The sequence below is a fragment of the Myzus persicae genome, unplaced genomic scaffold, assembly GCF_001856785.1.
Source record: "Myzus persicae strain clone G006 unplaced genomic scaffold, MPER_G0061.0, whole genome shotgun sequence".
NCBI lineage: Eukaryota > Metazoa > Arthropoda > Insecta > Hemiptera > Aphididae > Myzus > Myzus persicae.
This window is the reverse complement of record NW_019104052.1, coordinates 42,582-70,568: the sequence shown is the minus strand read 5'-3', so window position 1 is coordinate 70,568 and position 27,987 is coordinate 42,582. Positions and strand designations below refer to the sequence as shown.

General features: G+C 28.0%; 1 protein-coding gene and 1 long non-coding RNA gene across 7 annotated transcripts in view; one reads left to right on the top strand and one right to left on the bottom strand.

The window, feature by feature from the left end:
* LOC111038101 (microtubule-associated serine/threonine-protein kinase 3) overlaps window positions 1–22,783 on the bottom strand; it is a 29,290-nt gene extending 6,507 nt beyond the window's left edge. The window contains exons 1-21 of one of the 6 annotated variants that reach the window (XM_022321041.1): window positions 22,178–22,783; window positions 19,979–20,221; window positions 9,019–9,089; window positions 8,827–8,938; window positions 8,683–8,749; window positions 8,432–8,537; window positions 8,196–8,362; window positions 8,053–8,128; window positions 7,751–7,975; window positions 7,463–7,694; window positions 7,287–7,381; window positions 6,988–7,218; window positions 6,749–6,921; window positions 6,616–6,686; window positions 6,430–6,535; window positions 6,188–6,309; window positions 5,891–6,118; window positions 5,632–5,817; window positions 5,314–5,509; window positions 470–696; window positions 192–394 (exon numbers count right to left, since the gene is read on the bottom strand). In XM_022321041.1, the coding sequence (XP_022176733.1) occupies window positions 192–394; window positions 470–696; window positions 5,314–5,509; window positions 5,632–5,817; window positions 5,891–6,118; window positions 6,188–6,309; window positions 6,430–6,535; window positions 6,616–6,686; window positions 6,749–6,921; window positions 6,988–7,218; window positions 7,287–7,381; window positions 7,463–7,694; window positions 7,751–7,975; window positions 8,053–8,128; window positions 8,196–8,362; window positions 8,432–8,537; window positions 8,683–8,749; window positions 8,827–8,938; window positions 9,019–9,089; window positions 19,979–20,090 (3,006 nt within the window). In that variant the 5' untranslated portion in view covers window positions 20,091–20,221; window positions 22,178–22,783. Of the gene's footprint in view, window positions 1–191; window positions 395–469; window positions 697–5,313; window positions 5,510–5,631; window positions 5,818–5,890; window positions 6,119–6,187; window positions 6,310–6,429; window positions 6,536–6,615; window positions 6,687–6,748; window positions 6,922–6,987; window positions 7,219–7,286; window positions 7,382–7,462; window positions 7,695–7,750; window positions 7,976–8,052; window positions 8,129–8,195; window positions 8,369–8,431; window positions 8,538–8,682; window positions 8,750–8,826; window positions 8,939–9,018; window positions 9,090–11,857; window positions 12,066–19,978; window positions 20,222–20,929; window positions 21,037–22,177 lie in introns of those variants that run through there. The other 5 variants (XM_022321037.1, XM_022321040.1, XM_022321038.1 and 2 more) reach the window with 5 other exon arrangements.
* On the top strand, window positions 294–2,668 carry LOC111038102. Its single transcript, XR_002604938.1, has 3 exons — window positions 294–406; window positions 473–622; window positions 2,367–2,668. It is a non-coding gene; the product is annotated as an uncharacterized LOC111038102 (long non-coding RNA).
* Window positions 22,784–27,987: the final 5,204 nt, after the last annotated feature.

Below are 27,987 nucleotides of genomic sequence, written 5' to 3'. Positions count from 1 at the left end.
AACTCATTGAAAATACACTCGAGAGAAACAATGTTCTCAATGTGACAAATTGAATACTCATGTATAAAAACTGAGTTATATTGGGATTTACAAGTGGTTTTTTACTGAATTATATTTAATTACATACACGCATACAGCTTATGAGAAGATAACATATATAGATAAATGTTTTGACAAACACATTTACATACCATTACTAAATGGTGCATAGTATAGAAATCACTATCTCCAAAGTATACACGAATAGTATTAACTGTAAACCCGAAGCCAGAAGGACCTCTGCGCAATATAATTGGTGGCTTCAAGCTGGTAATTAAAGGTACATCGCGACAGGGCGAATTCAATGCACTACATGATCCTGGAGACTTCATTTGCAATCCATTGTTACTGGATTCTATAATAAAGGGTAAGTAAAAATTAAATTGTTTACCTTACAATAACACATATTCACTAATCATTGTATACAAACCAGGAGGTATCATCAGAGACAATCCGGTGGCTGAAAAACTCTTAATGACAGATCTTGCCCGTTGACCACCAAGAGTATTGCTTTTGTGATTTTTCGACATGCTTGAAGTACTTGGTGAGGGTGGTAAAGTGGGACATAGATTAGCAGTCACAGGTAAACTTAGGAATTCCTCTTGTTTTTCTGATGAAGGATCATCAGACTCATTTTCGGATAAGCTTCTCAGTTGCCTGAAAAACAAAAAACATAATGCATTGTTGAAGACTCATTGTTGAATATGGTTTTCAAATAAAATTAGCATAAGGTGACAAACAAAAAATTATTTTAGGTAGTTTATGAATAAAACTTAATTTGGCCATTAATCAAAATAATCCAATCAACACCATACACTGATAACAAAATGATTGAATAGTTCAGGAAAAAAAAATAGTAACAAAGTAAAATACAATTTTATTTTATAAACAACAATGTTTGTTTTTACTTTAATAAAGTGATAGGCAGGGTTTAGAACACCATACCTATATTAAAACTTCAAATATTTGTGTAGAAAGTAAAAGCAAAAAGTAATTAATGTTCATGTATTACTATGTAAATAATTTAATAAATATATGTAGCTGTTCTAAATTATAAACTTTAATGTATATACATTTCATAATAACCAAATACTAAGAAAATTTTTAATTTTTAATGAATAAAACTAAATAAGTTTATGAGATAAGAGTGGTAGAAAGTTGTTAACTACTTTCCAATAAACCAGAAATTTTGTATCATTGAAAAATCACAACTTATACTTTTTTTAAATCAATTTTACTATATATTGACAAAATGCTGCAGTGAAGAATTGCTTATTATTTATTTATTAAGTTTTTCACTGTAGTTGATATTTATTTATACGTTTAGTCTTTGTAATGATATTCATAACAAATTATTTAACAATGAATGTTATAAAAGGTCTATGGTATTATGTATTTAGTATTTTACACCAATTGGGAATGAAAATAATGCATTTATCATTTAACACCTTTTAGAGTTTTGGCAAAGTTAAACTCCTAGGATTAAACAAATTATTTTTATATCACATTTTATTCGATGTCCAAGGTTAGGTTTGATAGATAAAAAATAGAATTTGAATGAGATTATCTTTAATAGCATGTTGGCGAGGCATCTGTTACTTGTATTGTAGTTTTGCACATTTACAGTAATATAGGCAAAAATTGTATTGTATTCTATTATGTTGTAGCCAAGCTGTTGAAATACTTTAAATTGTTTATGGATAACATGTTATAAAGAAAACTAAATACAAATTAATGTAAGACTCTTGCTATATGATTTGAATTTAAGTTTTATAAGTTGTAACCTAATAATCATATTAAAACTAATAATAATATTTTTTATTATAACATTACATTAGATTAAAACTTAAATCATTGTTACACTATGTTATAGATACTTCATTTAAACTGTTTAACTACAATAAAAAAAAACTACTGTTATAGTAAATATGTTTGACTGAAATGATAGATGTTATATGATTTCTTCTGAAGTTAAATTAAAAGTATAAAAATTTCAACGAATAGAAGTTTAAAAAAATCTATTTTAACTCAACTAATTATTTAAAGACAAGGTACAACTACAGAAAAAAAAAATGAAAAACATTTTTATGTTTAAAAAAATAAAGAATGGTGGAGAGGAAAAAGCAACCATAGATAAAACAATTCCAACAATGTATAAAATAGTATGTATAACGGATTATTAAATATATCTCATATCTTATATCTTATATTATATTCTACTAATTCAAAATAACATTTTCTTCAGTAGTTTATTTTTCAATTGAAATTACACAAAATAATATAATGTATAAATAACAATTGTGTATAATTTAATACTATGTTTACAGATTTCACTGAACAATTGAGGGAAGATAATCTGAAACTCATCCATAATTTAACAGTATTCAAATAATATTAGTACATTAATATTAAATAAAATGTACTGTTAAAACTATTAGAAGATACAATGAATCAATTCAGAGGATATTTTATCTTTATATTAGTATTACAATCACCACTATATTATTCAACTGAATTTATAAAAAAATTATTGGTAGAATCGTATTAAACTGGGTTAAAATCTAAATGGTAAATTAAAAACCAAGATGTTTAATTAATAGTTTTTTAAAAAATAAAATATTTCTGTTAATTGAATATGAATTTTTTACAGTATAATTTGTTTACTCAAATTTTGTATTTTAATTTGTTAAATTTGCCTAAAATGTATTAAGCATTCACTTAACATTTTTCAAAATATTAATTTTCTAAATATTAAATGATAAAAATAGATGATGGAAGAAAAATTATTATTATAAATACGTATTAAAAATAATCAGTGAATTGTGAGTAAACAATCAATACCTACTCTAAAAAACAAATTTCAAGTGTACACTGAGGCACAGATTAGATAAGCAGCTAATAAAGCATCACTGAACGTTAACATTTGAAATAAACTTCAAATATACTTATATATGACAAAATATGTATATAATCTAATTTAAAAACATGTGATAAAAATTTAAATTACCATTGTTTAGACTTTAGAGTACTTAGTTCATTAATTAATCCAAGATATAATAATTATAACAGTTTATTACATTATATTATTTAATGTGCATTCACTGTGCATTCACTGTGTGGTTGATTAAATAAATGAAGAAATAGTTCTTCAATGTTTTATTGATTACAAGAAGCGACTATAACTACAGAACAACAATTCAAATATATATTTGTATATATATATATATATACAATAATTAACAAAAAAAAAAAAGAAATACATAAAACGTATCAGAAGGTATAGGAAATATAAACACGGAGAAAATATAAAAGTAAAAGGACATATCACATAGAGTACCACAATTTAAGAACTCAAGAGTTCTCATAACTCTAGACAATGAGTTAAAAACGGAAATTTTAAGAAGAATAAAAATGGCAAACAAATACTATTTTAGAGCGTTCATATCCAAAACTATGTCTAAAAAAAACTTAACTTAATATGTAAATAACATAAATACATCTTATCATCCTATATGTCTCCGAAACATGGACGCTAAGAAAAACAGAAGAAGTAAGACCGGACATTTCTTAGGAAAAGTATTGAGGCGAATACGCGGCCCATACATTGATGGCCCATTGGCAGACAAACTGGTGAATGGATAATACGCAACTATGAGAAACTTCAAAACCTGTTCCAAAGGCCATGTATAACGAGCAAAATTGTGAAAAATAAGGGGCAGGGCATGTCTGGTGAAAAAATTACACAATGACAAGATTAAGGAGAATCCATTAGGAAGAATACTATTGGACAGGTCTCACCTAAAATGGAAATATTGTACGAAGAGAGGTGTGAAAGCAATAGACCCAAGAGCTAACTAGAGAGATGAAGTAGAAGACAGAGAGATGGGGGAAAATTTGTATTACTAAATGGTCTAAAAGCTGGAAAATATAAATATTTATCAAAACTCGACAGAATAATACACACACGCATATTTAGGATAGCTTATAACAAGCAGTACACCTTTAAAACTTATAAACATTATAAATGTAATTGGTAAATGTCTACATAAAATTATTTTAGTTATAAATATTCAAAATGTAGTGAATACAGTTGTGAATCTAAAGGACTATTTATTCAATACCTTTATAAATTAAAATTTCTAAATTATTATATATTTTTCATTTATTAGAAATATATTATTAAATATAAGGCGAGGATCAAAAAAACACTTTGATTGTATTTAAGCATAAATTTCAAAAAAGTGGCCATTCATTCAAAAATACTCAATGAAAATACAATAAAATTGTTCAAGTTATGTTACTTTTAGTACCAAATAAAATTGTTTATTGTATTCTGCGTATTCTAAAATGTATATAATTGTAATCATTTAAATTTGAAGTTCAATATTATAATTTTTTTATTTTTGATTGATAATTAATTTGTTGATCAATTGTAGTTTATTTATACATTGATCATGCATTACATATAATAATAGTTATACGATTCCAAATATTTTGATATTTAAAGTAAAAACATTAAGGGACAAATCAAATTTAAATATGTATTACGGTTAGATCAACAGTCTAATGATCATAGTTCTTAATATTTATAATTTCAATGGTAATAAATTTATTTGAAACATAAAAAAATGTATTGTTCTAGCACTGATTTTTGAGGTAGATTATACTTAAAGTACAATTTAATTTTTAAAAGTATCAACCATTGAAATAAATTGATCAATTTAACAGATTTATTAATAGTGTTCAAAAAATTCCAAAATATAGAACAATCATGAACTGAAAACAACACTGGAAAAACCAAATTTGAAAATGTTTAAAAAAAATTACCAATTTAGATGTGACAATAATTATAACTTGACTAAAATGAATGTACAAACTGGATATTTAAAAAAAAATAAAATTCATATTATACTAAAAAAAGTAGATGGAAAGCAAATTTTGTTATTAAATTTAAATTTCAAAATAGTATTCCCCAATTCAGAAGATTATAAATGATATTTATTATTAAAGCAGAAAAACTAATAATAAACCACAAATCAATGTTTTTTTTATTTATGATATCATTCATTAATTTTGTAGATGACATTAAATAATGTCATGCGTTTAAAACTTTTTCATCTTGAGTAAATAATACTCATTTTACACATATTATGAAATATATTACTCTCCCGGTTCAAAAAAACATTTTTTAAATCGAAAAAATAAAATAAGAAAAATATTTTCTATATTTTATTATTCAGCACAAGAGTATGATAAATAACATTATAGGCTTACGGAGATCTGTCATCTTCAATCGAAATTGAAAATTTTGGTATACTTTCTTTACTATATAAACGCCGCCTACGACTGATTTGAGTATTTGATTCATTGTCTTCATTTTGTGACTTGTCAATAGTTGTTTTCTTCGCTACAGGTGATTTTAAACTTTCATCGACTGTTTCTCCTTCTGAAGCTGATGTGTCAAACATTCCTAAAATAAAAATATTCCATTTAAAATTAAACCGGTAACTAAAAAAAAATGTATAGTACAGTAATACACATCATTAAACATGTGTATAACCAAATAAAACAGAGTAAAATATGATCTCTCACCAGTATTGATAGATAAAGAATCATCTTTATAGTTTACTGAAGGAGATAATGATGAATATTCATTGCTCATTGATAATTTACTTGCTACTTTTTTGAATTGAGGAGAACAAGATGAAAATGTACCCAAAATCAACGAGTCATCATCTGTATCCTCGTCAATTTCATGGCTGTAACGATCACTTCTGGCTGAAAAAATTACAATTTATTATTAATTTAAAATAAGTACAATATTTCACATTATAATATATGTCATTCTTACAATCAAAATAACTAGTATCTTCTTCATTGCCTAATTGTGGCATAAATTCAGCTTTTTGTCTCAGTAATGAGTTCCAATCAACACCATAGAAATAAGGATGATCTTTAACTTCATGTGATCCACCAGTGCCTAATCGATCTCTAGGATTTTGTTGCAGTAATGACGATATTATATTTTTAGCCTCTGGCTGAATTGGCCATTCGTTTTCATCTGGCCATTCAATATCGTCTATAAAAAACATCATTTTTAGTTAGTTTAAATTCAATCAGTTCCATAACATCAATTAAATGATCTTACCATTGACAGTGTGGGCAAAAAGTTCTTCAGGTGTTTCGCCGAAAAATGGTACACACCCTACTAAAAATTCATACAATATTATTCCCATAGACCACCAATCTACTGGTTTGCCATAACCTTGTCTGAAAATTAATAATATTTTAAATAATGATAATTACATATATTTTCTTAATAAATAATATAAAGTGTGCTGTAGTGAAGTATAGTTGTCTTATTTATATATACCTACATACTATACATACCTTAGGATTACTTCTGGAGCTATATACTCAGGTGTACCAAAAACTTGTTTGTCAGAAAATTGTCTTGTATCTCTGTCCACGTGTACTTCATATAAATTAGTTGCCACTATTACAATAAAAATATTATATTAATTAATACTAATTGAAACAATTATTATTGCATAAGTTTGGAAATAAGTTTCTTACATGACATCAAACCCATTTTGCTTAATCCGAAATCGGTCAGTTTTATATGGCCTAATGCAGTAATTAGAAGACTGAAAAGATAGAACAAAAATGAATTCAAATTCAAATATTTATAGAAGAATTTATTATATACTTGTCAGGTTTTAAGTCACGATGCACAATACCGTAATTATGAAGGTATTCAACGGCAAGTACAGTTTCAGCGAAATAAAATTTTGCCATATCTGGTGGTAAAGGGCCAATATTTTTTAAAAGAGATGCACAATCACCTCCTTCAACATATTCCATTACAAGACAAAGATGTTTCTAGGTACACAATAAAATAATTAACATTTTTTAATATAGTTCATGTTTTAATTATCAAACACTTACCCTTGTTTCAAAACTGCAGTACATAGTGACCACAAATGGATTGTCAGTAAAACTCATGATATCCCGCTCAGCAAATACTTGTTCAATTTGATTACGCAGCATTAAATTATTCTTGATAATTTTCTTCATTGCAAATCTTTGACGAGTTTGTTTATGTCTTACAAGATACACAGCGCCATACGCACCATTAGAGATCAATTTAATTACATCAAAATCGACTTCTGAAGGTGCCTAAAAGTTAATCAACAGATGATTGAAAATTAAGAAATTATAATAATAGAAAATTAATATTTACTTACAGAAGAAAATGTATCTTTTTTGGTACTTTGTTGTTGAGTCTTTTTCATTAAAGACGAAGAATATTCATCTAATTTGTGAAAGTTTACATCAATATCTGAAAAAATATATAGAAATACTTTTAATAAGTTAAGAAAAATACATTATGTGAAATTGAAAAAAATTAATACAAACATACCATCAACTGAGTTACGATTTAATCCTAATTTTCCTATTATATATTGCGGTATTTCATCCTTAATGCCTTGACAGATTTTAGCTTGGCCTTCAGCTTGTTCTAACAGATGATAAAATTCTTCAGGATCGAATTCTAAGCACTCGAGCAACCTAGCTGGTCTAGATATTATTAATAACAATTTTTTCATAGTTCTTGTCAGTAGTGCAGTAGCTTCTTCTGACTTTTCTCTCGCCTGTGATAAAAACAAATATTTTTATTTCGTGATAAATATTTTTTTACACAACATACCTCAGCCAACAATAACTCCAAGTTTTCTGACATTTCATAAAAATAACCTCGTGTTATTAATTTCTCTTCAGATTTTTTTAAGCAATCTCTAGCTATCTCCAACACTTGATGGTTAACAAATCTAACAATAGGTACAGCATCTGCTGATATTTCTATGTGTTCTAAATTAAGTTTTTCGTATTCATTTATAAACATGCTTAAACGTTCTTCCATCTGATGAGTAGCCTAAATAAATGCATTATTGTACATAATTACTATAACACATTAAAGTTAAATGTTTAAGCACCAAGATTAAACTTTACCTTGGGAAACCTATCTTTATAAAGCACATTCATCATAACAATATCATTATCAATAACGGGCGATCTGCTCGGACTGCTGCAACAAAGCCAAATGTTAAAAAAAATGCTCATACTCACGCAAGTATAATAGACCGATTATTAACCTTAAACTTCTTGAACGTGGTCGATTGAAACGAGGTTTGCGATAGATGATGTTATCTTCTTCTGCACTATGGGTACTGTCGTTGGATGAAAAATGTTTGGAAAACATATGTAATTCATCAGAGGTTGGCATATTTGGAAGCTGATGTAAACGCTCTTGACTGGAACACTGAGACTAGAAATCAATTTTATTGTTTTTCAAAAATTATTCATCAAGCACACAATTGTCAACACTTACTGAAACATTTGAACTTCCAGAAGTTGTTCCATAACCGGACGATGGCAATGAAGCAACTGACCATCTCCTTCCATCACGGCAATCTGTGGTGAGTAAATTATACGGCCTAGAAAGTGATAAATACATAAAAATATTAAAAGATATTATTTATCTTAAATATGACCTATAAAAAAAAAATTATTATGTTAAAAATTAGATTAAAGAAAATCTCAAATGATCATCAAAATCGTTCTTGTTTCACTAATAATTACCTTTTTATTGAAACAAATGGAAAATGAGGATGTGAGTGAACTACTTTAGGGCTTTCCAACGGACTGCCTGAATATAAAGTAGTTAAAACAAATCAATTAAATAACAGACATTATTTAAAATAATATTATTAATAAGCAATTTACTTGACATTGGAGAATGACATCTTGGTAATGTAGGTGATGTATTTGATATAAAGCTTTTTCTATGACTAGCCTTGTTAGAACGTCTTCCAGATCCAGCAACATGTAATTCTCTCTAAAAATAAATTTGAAAATAATTATAAATAATAAATTTAAAATGAAACAGAATTATAACATTATTTTATATTCACACACCAAACTATTCGATAAGGAAGGTGCTGACTGCCCCAATGTACTGTTGCGCATCAAAACTAAATTTGATAATTCTGTAAACATAAAATAAAAATGTATACTTATTGTATGCAATAAATTATAATAAAATGTATTACTATTATTTATAAGATACAACTATTTAAACAATTAAAATCTAAAATAGTACTATAAACCAACCTATAAGTGTTGAATATGATAATATATTATTAAACCAATCAATACTATAAGGGTATAGAATACATAAGTAAATTGTAGTAATAATGATTATCTGAGTTTTCATTTTTTTGTACAACTTTAGTGTTGTGATTTGTTTCTAGAATAATCAAATACAGTTGATGATAAACCTACTCAATAAGTGGTTTTGATGACCTTTGATATTTACATTTAGTAACTGCTAATATAATATTATATAATAAGGTTTTTTATTGAAAAGATGTGCTAAAGTAACTATATTGTTTAAAAAACACAACAAGATAATCATTTATGGTAAGTCAATATTAGCACAATCATAAGTGATTATTTTGAAGTACAAGCTCAAGTTATCTTAATGAATCTATAAATACAATAGTTTCAAACCTAATTTTATCTTTACCTAAACAAATAGATTGTTAAATGTTAGCATACTTATGTCTCTATACAAATAGCACATCCAATACATTATACTAATATTATATTTCTATAAATGTAATATTTATCTAATCAAATATATGTTATTGGTTATTAATAGAATTTATATCAAAAATATAATTAGTATTTCTAACTAACAAAATATTAAATTTAAAAATAATAAATAAAATATAGTTAATGAAATATTATAGTATGGTAAAAAAAGGCCACATATTATTTATCATTTAAAATTGTTATATAAAAATAAATAATATTGCTTTAGCTTAGTACAATGTTTATAGTAGTCAAAAAACCTACAAATGATTATCATTTTAGTCATTAAATTTTAGTATTATATCTACATAAAAATAATTTTTAATAAAATATTTATCTTTTAATTATGATTAGAGATCAAAGAACACGTCTTAATAGTCAAAGTAAATCACGGTATCCAAAATACATTATGCGTGTAGGTAAAAATAAATTTACATTATCCTGGAATATAAACTTAACATAGTTTTAATAAAATTGCACATTATTAAAAATTTAAATAATTTAGAAAAATAAAGACATTTAAAAAAATACCATTGCATGTTCTTCAGATTTATTTTGAATATTAGGAAAGTATTAAGCATATTAATTACAAATTGTTAGAAGTGTGCATTATGGCACTTCTGGCTTTAAATGTATTTAGAATTGATAAATCAAACCCAATTATAAAAAAAATACTTGATTTTTTTTTATTTAAACAATACTAACTTTAAAATATTGAATGCCTTGAAAAAGCATGAGTAAATTAATAAAATAAAGACGCTCAAAATGACTATATTGTTTTAAGTCCTTTATTTATACTTCTAAAATATTTATCTTAATTCTAAAGATCTCTTGTTTATTCGATTGAAACAAAAATTATTCATGGTAACATATTTATGTAAATATAGGTTGCTTAGGAAATAATTTGATTTGAAGTGTAATTTCCAGTTACGAACATCCAAAAATTATTTGTGAAAACTGTTTTGCCACTTAGGTTACGGTCATAGTTGGAAAATCAAATTTATACTCTATACAGAAGACAATATTTTCTGTGTGGGAACATTTTTATTATTTTGATATCATTAGCATAAAAAAAGTTATTTAACTTAATAAGGCATTAAAACAAAAATAACTTATTTTGTATTAATGATGTCAAAAATAAAAATGCTGTGACACACTAAATATTGTTGTCCTTATTGTACATGCATTTGGCTTTCAACTATGACACCAACTTAAATGGTTCTTTTTTGTGCATTACCTTTTTTCTATAAAATGTTGTTATTATGCAATATGCTAAATGAAACGACCATTACTGGTATGTGGTATTTATACGAGAACACTTTCAAGATACTTTTAATCAGTAGGTATTTAAATATATCTATTTTATTTTTAATTTTAATTTTTCTTAACATTTCTATTAAATTTTCCTATAAAAAACGAGTATTTGGCGAGCTTTTAATTGTTTGTATCTACTAAAATTACTATTCTTCACATTATGTAGGTATAATATGAAATACAGTGAATTGTTGATAATGCAAGTTTCACTAAATTGAATGTGGGATCCAAGTGTAACAAAATAATAAATGTTAACATAGAACTAGCAACAACCCCAGTATAATATGAGGAACACAATGTTTTACAGTCTTTCTCATATTATACTAAATACTAATGTAGTAATGTGTATAGAAAAAAAATCTTTATCAACCAACAACTTATCAAAAATAATAGCATTTACAAATCAACAAAAATAAATAATGGAGTATAAAAAAGTTTTAAATAAATAAAAGGTCAATTTATTAAAAAGAGATATTTTAGTATTTTAAATTTAAAAATATTATGTCAAAGTACTACAGTGTATATTAAAAAGCATATACTTGAATTATTTAAATGAATAATCAAAATTATATTTGATGGTATAAGTCCCTAGCAAATATTTTCAATTGTGTATCTTCCATCAAGCTGATGAAGGGTTCTTATTCACTAAATGGCGTGTGAAGCAAAACGCTAGTATGAGAAAAAAAAAATAATTATGATTTACTAAAAACGTAATATGCCGAATGCCTTGTAAAATATATCTAATACTCGACGAACAATTTAGTTAATAATAATTAATAAGTCATTAATATTAAAAATGCTCAATGTAAGAAATGTAGTGTTATATGTATTATAAAATATAACTCACCAGTTTTATTGTTTAAATGAGTATTTTGTTCACAAACAAATAAAGAAGAATTTACATAGCACATATTGAACAGCGATGTAATGTTAATCGCTTCAAATATAAAATATTAATGAAACCTACGACTTACAGCTCTGACAACTAGCGTTTAAATAAATTATATTAGTTACAGAAAATCACGAACCTTGTAATAAAAAGTAGATAAAATAAAATAGTAATGAGCGTGTTCTTAAGTGTTTGACCAAATTAGTCACATGATACATTTAAGAGGACAAGATTATACTTATATACACATTTATATTAAAAAAATATAGTAGATAATTTAATTGGCACGTGCTTCAGATAACTGAGAAAAATAAAAGAAATTATAAAATAAAAACTAGACAATGTATACTATGTATTAAACATGAAATATTTTCAACTGATAAAGTCTATACATTTTTAAATGTACATTTTTCCAAAATGTTATTTAGAAACTGCCAACACTATTTAATTTCATCAACACAATACATTACAATTATTTATTTTTATCAGAGTAGGTACTTAAATTGATAAATTTAATATCATGTATTTAAAACATGTAACTTGTGATTCTAAAATAAATAGAACCAATAGGTAATAATATTATTACTGTCATACAGTGTATTAAAATGTTCAAATTTAGATAACCTACTAAAATGATAAACATATAGAAACTGCACGTGATAAATACTGTCTGCTAATATAAATATAGTAACAGAACAAAATAATAGAATATTTGAATTATTATACAATGCAATAAAATAAAACAATAAATTGAATACATTAGACCAGTGGTTCTCAAACTGTGGTATGCATACCCCTTGGGGCCTACTCAAAATTTTTTAAAAGGTATAAGGACGAGTCTGTCTATAATATATAGACACAGTGTCATGTGCGTCTATGAGCAGAAATAAAACCTTGCATTATTGCCGGGAAAAAAGTTTATCAAGTTTAACTTATGTTAAAAGTAAATAATATAGACACAAATTAAATGTTGAAAATGATTTAAGATTGTATTTAACTAAATTAGAACCCAATATTGATCAACTGTGCCAACAGAAACAAGCTCACCTTCTCACTAATTTCTTTGAAAGTTGGTTTTTGATGAAATAAAAATATGTGCAAGTTTTTTAATTGTTTATATACATTTTAATTTACTAACTAAGTAGGGTACCCAAAAAAGATAATTGGTAAAATGGGGTACGGTGTTTATAAAAGTTTGAGAATCCCTACATTAGACAATATTAGGCAAATATCCAGTATACATCAGTGTTTTCTGACATTTGTTTCCTTAATTTTAAGCTTTAATGTTTTTATCAAACCAACAAAAGCAAAGAAAATCGAAAGGAACAACATTCTAACCTAACAGGCACAATGGGTAATATAATACCTAAATATTATATATAATATAAACTTTATAGAATAGAAAGACATGTTACAATTTGAAAAAAAAATCAATAACTTGGTTAATATCTTTTTCCTGTACTAAAAGATGAAACTAAACATATATTTTATGGTCTACTATATGATTTAAAAAGTCATACGGTCCTGACAATTTCTAAATTTATTTAATGTCATATTTAAAACAATATCATATAATTTGTTTAGTATAATATTTATATTGCAGATATTTGAAAGATGAAAGACAAATATTATGTGCAATAGCTAAAATCTAAAAAGAATGAATGCCAACAGTGACATATGACCTCAAATTTTCTGAATATTAGTATTAAATCTGCCAAAATCCCAAGAAAATAGATCATGTGCCAATATTTTATGAATGCCATTGATTTTTGTTTCATTTTACTTGGCATTAATGTATATTTATAATTTATAAATATCGAAACACTTAGAGAACTATATAAATGTTTTTTATTAGTGTTGATTTAATTTTCAGAAATTCTGAACAAATTATAAAATAACATACTTATAGCAATGAAAATAGTAAATTTCCTTTAAAGTTACTACAAAATTAGAAGTAAAATTGGTAATAACATTATGATACGACTAATTTGAAACTACAAAAATATACATAGGAGTGGATACTGTGTACAAAACACGTATCTTTAATATAAATAAATTATCAAATTTTTCTAAAATCAGCCTTATGAAACTTTATCAATGGGACAGTATACCTGCTTATAGTTTTATTGATTGTAAAAAAAAATACTTTTCAAACTATTGTATACGATATTAGAACAAATAAGAATAATTTGTAGTTATAATAGTAATCATACCCATCATAGTTAAGACTTAAAATTTAAATGTGATATTTTAAATGAACAGAAAATATACAGCATTGTATACACTTTATAATACAGGATATAGACTATAGCTAATAGTTAAGTATTCAATTTTATATTTTAAGTATTTTTGAATCAATTGATCAATAAATATAATTTTTAATCATTCATTACTGTATTTTTTTTACATATTTTATATAAGTAAACCAGAATAACAAAATATAAAAATATAGTCTTAAAATGTGTATAGGTACCTCAGTGTGAAGTCAATTTGATATTGTAGTATTGAATAAACAACATACATATTATTCACATGTGTGATTTTATGAAAAAAAAATTGAAGTTTTTTAATTATAGACAAATAACATATTAAAATTTTAAAAATTAAAAAAAAAAACAAAAAAAATGAAATTAATTAATTGAAAATATAGGAAATAAAGAATTAAAAATAGTTTATTTTTAAGTAAAAAAATATTCATCTTAAATAAGTAAAAATGTTCTGGAGTAGTAATAATGTGTTAAACAAAATTAAAATCTAATGAACAATGAAATAACTAAAGCAATAAACTTAAATTAAACTCAGTATCTTCCATCCATAAATCAAGAGATAAAAGTTTTTGAAACTAAGACTTACACTGTACATCAATCTACAATCTACTAAAACCTTACTTTTCATTTTATGAAAATGTAAACAACAATATTTGTTTTGCAGAATATTTTTAAATAGCAATTCAGATAGTAAAACATAATCAAATATCCTAAAATATGAGTTTACATTGTGTTCACTATATTTAGGGCTACATTTGTTGCATAAAAATCAAGTAAGTTCACCAAAATGTAATGAACCAATCATATGTCATTTAATTATTAATTGTTATAACTTATAAAATTGTATTATCTTGTGATGACATTTATAAAATGTATAGATGAGGTTTTACTTAAAATATGTTTTAATATACAACAACAAATAAATTATTGACCTTATTAATTGTTATACCTTCAGTATAAATATTTCAACAATATAGAATTATCAATTTATTATGATCCAGACTATACCTACTATTTATTCTGGTTTAAGTTTAAATAACTAAAGATAATTTTCTGGTTAAAAAATGTAACAACTCTGAATTCTGTTTTTAAACACTGTTTAAATACATTGATACTCTTATTTAGCAAACAACTGGTGCAAACTAAACCTAAATAATTTTTTTTTTTTATTGAACTTAATCCCGGCGACTAAGGCTATTAGCTGTTGTAGAAGTAAGGTTGGTTGGTAGTTTTTTTTTACGATTGTTACAGTAGGGAGCAAACACGTACATGTGTGGCAAGGTTTTTAACTACTATGAACCCGGGTGGTCACCCACCCGGGAACTAGTAACTGTGGCCGTTACTTTCTCTCAGTCGCATTCCGCGACTGGCAGCGGCCAAAACACCAAGCCGAGCCACCCTAAATTATTGCTATGTTATTAATTTGGATATTTTTAAATATATTGATTTATCTTAATTGATATTAGAATAACATAGATAAGATGTGTCAGTCACATAGGTTACCTTTACATAATTATATTTTAACAACACTATTAAAAATAATGCATTTATAACTGATAATAATAGTAATTAATACATATGTACAAATGTATCATAAACATTTAATACTCAATCCAATTAATAGGTACTAAAAGTTAACCGAAATGTTTATAATACACATAATAACAAGACCCAGTAACAAAACATTTGATAAATTAACATTTTGCAAATGTATGTATAAGGACAATAATATACAACTCTTAGTGTTCAAAAAAACTGAGTCTAATATGTAATTTAAAAAAGGAAAACTATAGTATAATTAATACTAATTGTCTGTGTTAATATTTAAAGCTTTCAAAAATTATGAAACCCATATTTTAAGGAAAAATCTTTCTGTATTAAATTGATAAAACATTAAAGTGGCAGTACCAATGACAGTAAAACTTTGAGGCTTTGATATGAATCTAAACATAAATCTGATTTTAATACGAAAATGCATAAACTGTATAGGAACCTAATTTATTACCTCATATAATATTAATAATTTAACTATGGATTTTAGAAGTTTAGATGGGCATTTATAAACACTTACATAAATTTGATCGTTTATTAAAATAAATTGTGACTGAATATTTAAAATCATTACATAATAAACTAAATAATAAAATATAGTAAATACAGTCTTATCGACAGCTGACTCAATTAATAATTTAATTGAAGTATATATGGATAATGAATATAAAATCAAAGATTAAAATATCACTATAGAAAGTAATTCATTATTAAATAATAATTAGGTTTATTGATAACAAATCGATAACATATGATGCACATATTTTTCATAAACAGTAAAGTTTAATCAAAAGAATATACAACATATAAAAAATAATAAGACTAAATCTGTGAATCGGGTAAGATTCAAATAGGTTAAGAACTGATAATTATTAGCAAAGGTTAAATATAGATTTTAATATTAGAAGTCAACAAACTAAACTACAATTATTAATATAATTCTGGTGCTAATGACTTTGGATAAAACATTTTTAAGAAATCAAGGATCATGAAAATATTCATTGATTTATACCTAAATATCTAAAAATAATAACCAATATTTGTTGGTAAAAGTAACACAATATGAATTAAGATGATATTTTTTAGGATTTTATCTTTGGTACAGTGCCAAATATTTACATAATTATTCTAAAATTAAAAAACTTCACACAAAATGTAATGCTATACAAGGTAAAAAATTGTTAAACATCAAGTCAGTATCTGTAAGATGTGCCCTTAATCTATCAAATGAGAATTATATTTATGTTTTAATATGTTGTTAAATTGTAAATTATTCTTGATAAAATAATTTATTAAAATCTATAAAACAGTCAATACTCATGCTACATAATTTCCTTAAAAATGTTTTGAATGGAAATTAAATTAAATCAAATTATGTTGATTTGATGATGGTTAAATTTGTAAACATCAATTATATAATAAATAAAATCAAAAATAGTTTTTATATTCATAGTACTTACACATTTAAAATTGTTTAGAATAGGTACATTGGAACCATTAGTTTTTAATTTGTATAGGTAGGTAATGGATAATAATAATGATATAAAATAATTTACACGTCAAAGCAACTGATAAAATTAAATAAATATAGTAAACTGTAAACATAATACAACAAAATTGAAGAATTACAAATTTAATTTTTATTTCATAAAATATATTTTTATAATTTAACAAATTGTAGTAACAATATTAAATTTAATGTAATTATCTTTCACAAATTTTTCAAAATGTTATAAGTTTTTAAACTACTTTTGTTATATTAATATTGTTTTTGGATCAAGGTCATTTTAGATAGAGATTAATTCACACTAGCACTTTATATTCTGTTTAATATACGGTCCTTATTTTATTGTATTTTAAAACATAACATAATATAGTTGCTTATTTAAAGTTTAAAAATATGTTAATGTAATGCTATGTACTAAAATGGCTTTAAATTAATTTGAGTGGTTAAAATATTTATAATATTTTTTACCAAAAGTCACTAGTTACTACTACCCACATGACATTTTATACAATTTTTAAATAAGGGACATCAGAATCAAATTGGCATTGTTCCATAAGACTACAAAATCTTTAAACTCATTACTCAAGCTACATTGTAATATAAGCACATGAGACTAGGAATCAAAAATATTATAATAATAATGACATGTAATTAAATAAAAATATAATAGTATCTACAGAAGGTCATTCAAATTTAACATAACAAAATAATAGGCAAACTGATTACATAAAACTATAATATTACTCCTACTATTTTCAAATGTAATATTAAATAATATCATATATTTAAATAAAATGTGGTTTATTTTTAAATATTAGAATAATAACTTTGTTGTAAAGAAAAGTAAATAGTACATAAAGTATATGAACACCTAAACTAGAATACATTTATATTATACATAGGACTATCAAAAACCAATTATTTAATCCATCAAAAACTTTTATATTTAAAGAAATTGAACATTTTTTAGTATAAATTAGGTACCTAATCAATTTTTTTTAAGAATTTTAATTTACCATACTGATTCAAAAATTGTACCTAATACTTTATTCTATTTTACTATAAAAATTAATTAGTATTTTATTTAAAGCTATGTTGAATATTTATAACACCCTTATCAAGAATACTTATCTCTAAAGCCTCTTTTAGAAGATCCCTTACAAATTTCCTGTTACCCTGGAATCGATACGACCCTGAGACAATGAAACAACGATTGTGAATAACTATTATCAATAGTACCTTTCCCAATAATGACTTTATCATGATTACAATCACTAAAACCTTTCTTTTTTCTGTAATGTTACCTTGATTTTTTGTATGTATTCATTTAAAATGTGAACATTTGAAATTTCAGATTGGTTACACCTATATTTTACAACTGATGGTATAATGGAATACTAGTGACAATACAAAAGATTCAAATAAATAAATAAACATAGATTTTATTTAAAATTTTGGTTGAAAGCAATAGAAGTGTATATTATGGTCAGTAACTACTAGCTACCATTCTTGTAATCTAATAATCACAAAAATTCCTAAATTGTATATTATAGTTCAAATAAAGCAGTCAAATGAATGAACTTAATATAGATATTATCAAATAAGATACTATGAAAAGAATTGAAAAGAAATTTGTTGAATATGATAAGATTGATTGTCCAGTGGTATATTTTTTCCAAGGAAAATATCTTTTATACAAGTATACATCAAAGTATACATATTTTATACAAAATACAAAAACTGGTCAAAATAACACTTGAAGTTTTAATTTCAATCAAAATAATCTGTATACCATTAACTTAAAATTGATGTGGTTTTAAGTTTATGTGAATACAGTTGAAATTTATTACAATTTATGTTATTTGAAACTCTTAAGGTCTAATAAATTATAAACCAACTTCAGTCAATTCTTACATGTTTTATTTTTATTTTTAAAAAAACAGTATTTTGTTCAGTAAATAATGCTGTTATTTACAGGTCTTTCTTGATAAACTGAATACTATATAATTTAAAACTAGAAACATTGTACTCACAAAGGTTATATTTAAAAAAAAAACAAAGACAAAATTATAAAAACAAAAAAACATATTATAAATCAGTTTTTGGATATGCCAAACATAGGTTAAAAATTTAAAATCCTATCCTGCTGGTATCTATAGCTTACTCAACTAACTCGTTTCAATTACTGCATCCCACTTTGAAAGAAATTAATCACACATCGTTATTTGATTTTGGAATTCTTGATTTTATTTGGATTTTACATTTATTGGTAGGCACATGTATTACAAATGATCCATACCTATATTATAATTGGTAAAGTTCTACAATTTTTTTTAATGATTTGAGCAATTAACCAATTTATTTAAAAATAATTGTACCTATGTATTATCTATTCAGATTTCTATATTTCTAACATTAAAATAATTATTATTATAATATGTATTCTTATATGCATTGTATATAATATGCTTAAATTATATAGATAATCTATTGATAAAATAATATATTTTTATTTACAGAGACTTTGTAAAAATTGTAATTAGTTTTCAATACTATTTGTAACCATTTGATTTCATTAAAATTGGGTGAAAGGTAAACTAAATGCCTAAGTAATAATCTCTTCAGGTTCAATACAAATATTTGATATTGATAGAAAAAATAAAACTTAGAAAATAACATTTCATATAACAAGTTGTGATAAAATGTACTTCATTTAAAATTCCAATATTATTTTAATACCATCTTAATTCTTACCTGAATTATTTGATACTGATGTTTTACTCTTGTGTTCTTCTGAATCTGAATACCGACGATGTTCAGACTCCTTCAGTGACAGTTGCCCCTTCCAAGATCTTCTACTATCCATTGTTAGTTAATTTTTGTATTATACATAAACAAAAAGTTCATGATTCATGAATGTTACCATAGCCATATTATAGGCAAATGATTTGGTTTTTACAAGTATGTTGTTGAAAATAAGATAAAATCTTACTGCACCTGGAAATTATAGATAAAAATATACAAATAGAAATTATAAAAATGTTTATTCATCTTATTTATATGATATTTATAAAATAGCTAAATATATTTTTAAATTGTATAGGTACACATAAATAAAATATTAAGTAATTACTAATTAATGAATATAAATCCATCACAACAATTATTTATGTTCTATAATAAAATCATAGGTACACAATTTTGCATTTGCTGAATATCAAAAAATCATATTTTATAAAGTTCAGTTAGGTAGTGAAGATATAGTGAAGGTTTATACTTAATCAATAGGTAATAGGTAGTACCTATCAAAAAGTTCATTATATATCATTATTTAATATTTAAGCCCATGTATTTAACTAAAAAACATCTTATAGGTATTTCCAACAAAAAAATTCCACATAACTTTTTATATTATTTTTATTGACAAATATGACTTTTATATAAATAATAGCCTATTATGGAGGTTTAATTTTTTTAATAAAAATGTAATTTAAAAAATTTTGGTAGATGTATGCATACTTACTAATTATGAAATATTGGTAATAGGTACCTATGGTTCAGATTGTTTAAAAAAAGGTATTTATTCCTACATTTCATTAATACAATATTTTTGGCATACACTCATACATACCTATTAAACAGTGAAATGTTAACAAAAAGTATTTAAAGGAAAATGTATTCTGATACTTTTAATATACTACTTACATATTTTATACTAGAGTGTATACGTGACATAAATAACTTAGGTAAGTACTGTATTGATTAATTGATATACAATATTCAGGTCCAAATAACTCATAAAATATCTACAATCCACACTGATAATAATTGATCAGAATCAATACCTACATAGGGTTATATACTTATATATGAATTGGTAGTTAATACTCTTGAACCCAGAATACATGATAACAAATTCTTATCTCTAATTTTCACAAATTCAAATGTATAATTAAACACCTATATAAATATCACAAATTGAAATTGAAATAGGTAGGTACTGAAATAAGATAATTAACAAAAAAATAATGATGTAAAAGTTACCAAGTATGATAGTAATGTTATGTACATCTACAGACTACCTATCTAACATGAGGTTTATTGACAAATAATAATACCTCAGTAGGTATAATTTATTGGGAAAAATTTTAATAAATTATTATTATTTAGTAAACAAAACTACGAATAATTGAAAACAAATAGAAAAAATTTAGTATATTTATGTAATATCGACTTTACAGACTGATAAGCATCGGTACCTACACACTTAAATATATTTATTAAGCAATTAAAAAAAAAAAGTACCTAATACCTACCTAGATATTTTTACTTTTAACAAATAATTCTATCTGGTCAACTTTATAAACAACATCCTAAAAAATGTATTTAGTTCATACTTCAGTTTTTTTTGCTTAATAGTTAATATATTATACAAATAAAACATTACTGAAGTGAAACAAATTATTTCTTATTTAGCTTAACCTTACTAAACTAGGCAATTGTATTATTATTGAAAAATATATAACTATAAATATTAAACTCATTTAGGATATACATTTTTATAAAATGTAAGCAATTTAGTTATTACTTTATTAGGTAGTAAGTATTATCAAAATAAACTTAGGTGACCATGAACTCAAAAATCAAATTTTGATAAATATTAAAAAAAAAAAAATTAAGTACCTAATAGAATTTAACAATGTTCTCTGCATTTGAAACAAATAGTTTTATAACCACCACAAATAAATAAGATTAAATATTGTTCAGGTTGACGGAAAAAGTATGACTGAGACTTAATCAAAAGTTGTGCTTAAAAGCTAACATAATATAGGCAAATCAGTGAACTGATTACAACGTACATAAATTAGGATTGCAAATGCACTGACGGAACTAGGTGGAGATATAATATATTATAAGTTGGCCTGTACGACCATACATCTGAAGAACACTCACCGAAAACGACGGTGTATATTAGAGCGATGAAGCCAGCTTTGGCAGTGCACCGCAAAGAATGCGGTGGCAGTCTGATAACAGTGGCATTTCAAGATGATAGACCGGACTGCAGACGGTGGACACGACGGTGACTGCTGTGGCAAGGAGTTAGCTGATTGACGGACCGGACGTCCGGCTGGCAGGCGGTGTAGTGGTCCAGATGAGGTGAAGGTGATGAGGGGAAGACCAGATCGGATCGACACGACAGTGGATGTGTATGGTCGGGCAGATGATCGACAGGCACGTCCTCGCTGTGCCACGGTTGCCTGTAGAGATGAGGATCGGTGGCTCCGTCGGGGTAGTGTGTTGTGCTGTAGCTGTCGTCGGTCGTCGCGTTTCCTTGTGCGATAGGGGCCCCCCAGACGAAAGCGCGGCGGCGGCAGTTTTCCACAAGCACACGCACGTACACACACACACGCACACGCACACTAAACGAGCGGTGGCGGCGGCGACGGGAAGTGGAGGGAAAAAAAAATTTGAACGAAAAAATTGCTTTTCGTTTGTATTTTTTTTTTCCCCGTCTTTCTTGCCCTCACATCGTCCGCTATTGTGTGAGAGCGCGAGCGATGCAGTGCAGCACAATAATAATAATAATAATAATAATAATAATAATAATAGTACACGACACACTCTCCGAACTCCTAAGCGCTCGCGTTCGCCGCACTCGCAATCGCACGACGGGAGAGCGCGCGACAGTCGGCGGCGGCAGTCGCGGTCGCGGTCGGTGGGCGGGTCGGCGGCGCGCCAGTGAGTGCGTGCGATCACTCGCGCGCCAGACACCGCGCGAGATGACGGTGTAACAATAATAATAATAATAATAATAATAATAATAATAGTAGTAGTAGTAATACTATAAAGGATCCGCCGCCGCTGCGCCGACGACCGCTACCCGCTCAACGAGCCCCCTCGACCTCCGCACCACCGTCCGAGGAGCAGCTGGCCGGGCCGCTCGTGGTTCGTCCCGTATCATGTCAACGGGTTATTTTGTTTTCGCGTTTTCTCTGCACTTCTGCAGTGGCCGGTGGCCTGGTGCCCCGCGCGATTCCCGTACCGTCGTATCGATCGACTATTATTCCCATTTGCCGGCGGCGCGGCGCATTTTTACCACGCGGTATTCCCTTACCGAATCCGCCGCAGAGGACTCGCGTCACCGAGGGGAATTGAATTGACGTGCGGCATTTGCGCGCTCGCACTGCCGGCCTACACCCGATATGCCCGCACCTTATTCTTCTTGGTAGATTTCTTTCGATTAGCAATTTTGTTTTTCTCCTCCGCGTTGACGTCATGCTCGACGCACTTTACGAGATTATTATTGTTATTGTTACAAAACTTGTAACAGCGATATCGACGAGCCACGAGGAGTGCGTCTCGTCCGGGAAATCGTCATTATTTATTTATATAATAATACGAATAGTGCGTGCACGATGCTCTATATATTGACGGTAATATGGTACTGTTGTTGTTGGGACTAAGTAGGTAGGCAGGCACTAGGCACTAGGCAGGTACATATTACGAGACACTAGTCACGAATGACGGTGGTCGGACGTATTATCGTTATTATTTATTAGTTTATTCAGTTTATTAGCAGCACTCCGCGTTGTCGAAAAAAGTTACACCGCGGACGTTGCGTGCCTACCGCTCCGTCCCGGGTCGGGCACTCGGTCGCCGCAGCTAGCCTCGTTTTGTGCCGAAAGTCTTGCCGCGGTGACGTCATCATCCGAGGCCGACGGAACGTAATGACTACGATAACACACCGCGATTTTCGCGCAGACGCCGTTGTAAATTGCACGGATTTCTGTGCTACACTGTAGATTAGGAAATCTGAATAAAACACGAATGCAAAATAAGTAGGTAGGCAACTGTAGCTGAAGCTCGTCGTCCGCCATGTTTGGGATGTAAAAATGCCAGTGGACATACAAATTGCAAACTATTTAGCCGTTTAGGCGACATACCGAAATACCGTAGATAAACGTCATTGTTTTACCGGGGCGGTACAATTTTCCGACCAATAAAATGGCGAAACGAGATTCATTTGATGACACAAATTCCTTATCTATAGTGTAGTATACAGGAATCCGTGGTCAATTGTAATTATTGTAATTACTTTACGTCTTTACGTCATTTCACGTCTGCCAAACGTGCGTTTGGGTTTTTTTCGCCACACGATAGTTCGATACACCGCCGGCCGCCGCAGCCACAATAATATAACGAATAACGATGATTATCGCCTACCCGTGTAGGCTTATTGTGAAATGTATTCATCGTGGTACCTAATTATCGTTTCACGTTTGTAAAGTATTTGATCTTGATGTTTGACTGTTTAGGGACAAACGAACGTTTGTTCATCGGAACCCATGTGAATTACATTACCGGAAATTTGGTTGAGTTTTATTTTGAGGGGAAGGGCTAGGCGTAGTAAAGTGGCCTTCACTTTGATTACTATTTTGATACGGTTCACGGACGTGCGTACGCAATTCCATTGAGGGGAGGGGCTCAGCCCCCGGAAAACCCTCTCCCCTTTGCACCCGATGACCGCCCGCGGTACTGTTACGACTTGGGACCCTAAGCATAATATATCGCATAATATCGTATAAAAATAATAAACAAACGTTTCGCACGTGGGCGGAACGGAGTCAATAAAAATGCACAAACACAATATTATGCGTACCACTCCGGCGGTATATACCACCGGGCATATCGTGTCGAGTGTCTGTTGTAACGTCGCATACTTGTACCGTATAAATACCCATTTATAATATTGTATAAAATATATTATGGGTAGCTATATATCGATGTACAATATACTACGTATGATTCGCGAGCGAGCGTACCCGTTTCGCGTCGACACGACACGCACGCCGCCGCACCGTCACATCCGCCGCATTATATTAAGGTCGAAAAACCGAGGTCGATTGAACTCGGTGAGCGGTGGTCGTCATCACTCCGTCAGGTTCGGTAGGACGGTCCGTGTATAATAATAATAATAATAATAATATCATGTGCCTGCTGCAGTCTGTGCACGCCGCGTGCCACAGACTACATCTGCGGCGGCGGCGGCGGCGGTCACCTCGCCTGGCACACAACTATACTCACTCTCGGCATGATTTCCGAAATCTCGCCCGTTCCACCGATCCGACGCCGAAATCTTCGTGTGCGCGTAGTATTATACGCTGTCCTGTACTCGTTTATGTATCGCACTCGTCGGCTGGTGTGGTTGTGGCCTCCGCGTGGGTCGAGAACTACAGCCGGTCTACCGGTCGTGTAAAAAACAACGACGTGTCCGCTCTTTTACGAGGGATTGTCATAATAATAATAATAATATTCAATATATTTATACGATATGTATTATTATTTAATTATACGACGTCGCACGACTATAGTGTCGTAAAACCATCTCGTTGCTGAGGTTTTAATAACAAATTATTATTACGTATTTAAATTGTTGGTATGATATTATTATAAAATATTCACGATGAGACGAAAGAACGTGTCTGCAGTATATTATTATTGCGTAGGTATGTCAAGTGTAGTGAAGTATGATATAACATGAATATGAATTTTACGCTACACAAATATTGTCATTACTATGTTCAGGGGCGCATATCATTTCTTTGGCATTCGTGCAGTATGCGATCTACCGCGCTGAAAACAATAACTGTCTACCGAAAAAATATGATTCACAGTTTCTTATTATTATTATTTATTTCTCGGAAAGAATACTGAGCCCCACTGAGACACGAGTGTAGGGGCCCAGATTATAGTTGTACAATCTACGTAAACGTTTGTTATATTATTATACTTATAATAGTACCCATCTATATAAAACATATTACACAGTCAAAAATATTTATAAACTTCATTAAATACATTATGATGATACGTAATGACATTCATTAAAACTTTTTATAAAATAAAATAAAATTGTATATTACTTTTGCCTATATAACCTACAAATTCCCTTTAATACGTCAAAAAAGTACAATATATATTTTTTAAATCTAACAATCTATTAAGGATTTAACGATCATAAAAATATGATAGTGAAATCATACTATTTTTGTACATACCTACCTATTTATCTATTTATCTCTACAAGGCGTCAAAGCTTCAAATAAATGACTAAATAACATTTGGTGATTTGTCCAATCATCCCATTCTTTATATTTAAAAAGAGAATTTCGATTTTAAAAATTGACCATAAAACTCAATTGTTTGAGTGTTTTCTTTTGCATATGGGCTTGCTAAAGGCAAACACTTCTCCATGAACCGTAATTTCCGAAAAAAAAAATTAGCGCTGTGATTGGCTGAATATAATAGTTAGTTAGCACATACTGCTATACAATGTTACCAAATACTATATTTCATATACTAGAGAATAGAATCCAATCCTACTCATGGTATATTTTGTAACAGACAGCAGTTACCACTTACCCTTATTTAATTGCATCAATTGTAGGAGGGGGGCGGGGGCTAAGTCATAATTTTCAGAACACTTTCGATATTATATAAAAGGTTTTTTTTTTAACAGTATACAATTTTTAAAAAATACGGGCTTGGGAGAGGGCCACCGTGGACCCCAAGCCAGATCCACCCCTGCCGATCGACGCCAATCCAGTGACAATATTTTGCAACAATTTGCAACACCACCCATACTCGGGAAAATGATTTCCCGATGTGGACAACAACTTCACACAGCACCTTCCCTCTTTTTTACAGCTATTGACTTCAAACCAGTGGCAATTTTTGTAACCAAATTGTTTATAATAAATTTAAGCATCACATTTTAAAATCTTCTTCTCAACCCCTATCATGCAAAACCTAATTGTCTCCTATCGGTATTTAATTAACGCTGCACTCTTGCACTCCTACATAAAGTTTGCACCCCAAATCTATCTAATCTAATCTAAACTAGTACTAAGTTTTTTCAAAATATTTTTAATAATTTGCAGAAATTTAATTTTCAATTGTAGAACACAAAAAGGCTGCTTCATAATACCTTCTATCCACCTAGTATATAAATATAGAACCAGGAAACGCATTCAGAAAAATTGACCTGACATAAAAATATTTATAAATCACTCTAACTTTGGTTAAACGTTGACAATAATCTAGACAAAACTATATAAATACAGCTATACAAGTTCAACATTCATTGTTAACACTTAAACTTATATTCGATTATAAAACTTAATTGTATTCAATAATAATTTTACATAATAAATGTATTTAGTGATTTTGCAATTGTACATTTTCGGGAAGTGAGTATAGGTACTAATATAAGCTATTATTAATATTAATATTATCAAAATTCACAGCCACTAAATAATTGTTATTGTCACGTACTCACGCTTTGCTCGCTTTATTGTTTAGGCCAATATTTCCAATACCTATTATACAATCTGAAATCATGAATAAATTTACAAAATATTATATTATTGTAATTTGTATTCTAAAAACGATTCGGATTCTGGACAAATCTAAGTTTACCTACTTTTGATTTATAAAACATTTTTAAAGTTTAAATTGATCGTGAACAAAATAAATTTAACAGTGAATTTATACTGAGTGATTCTCAAAGTGCAAAGCATGCTCACCCACATTTGTTTTAGTAATGACTGATGAGTTTATTCAAATTCTGAATTTTTTAATTTTTAAGTATACATAAAAACCAAGTTTACAATTACATATTAATAGATTTGTGGAATGTCCTATACCAATACCAACTTAAAAAAAAAATAAGAATTACCCTGTTTTCTATAAACTTGTTAAGC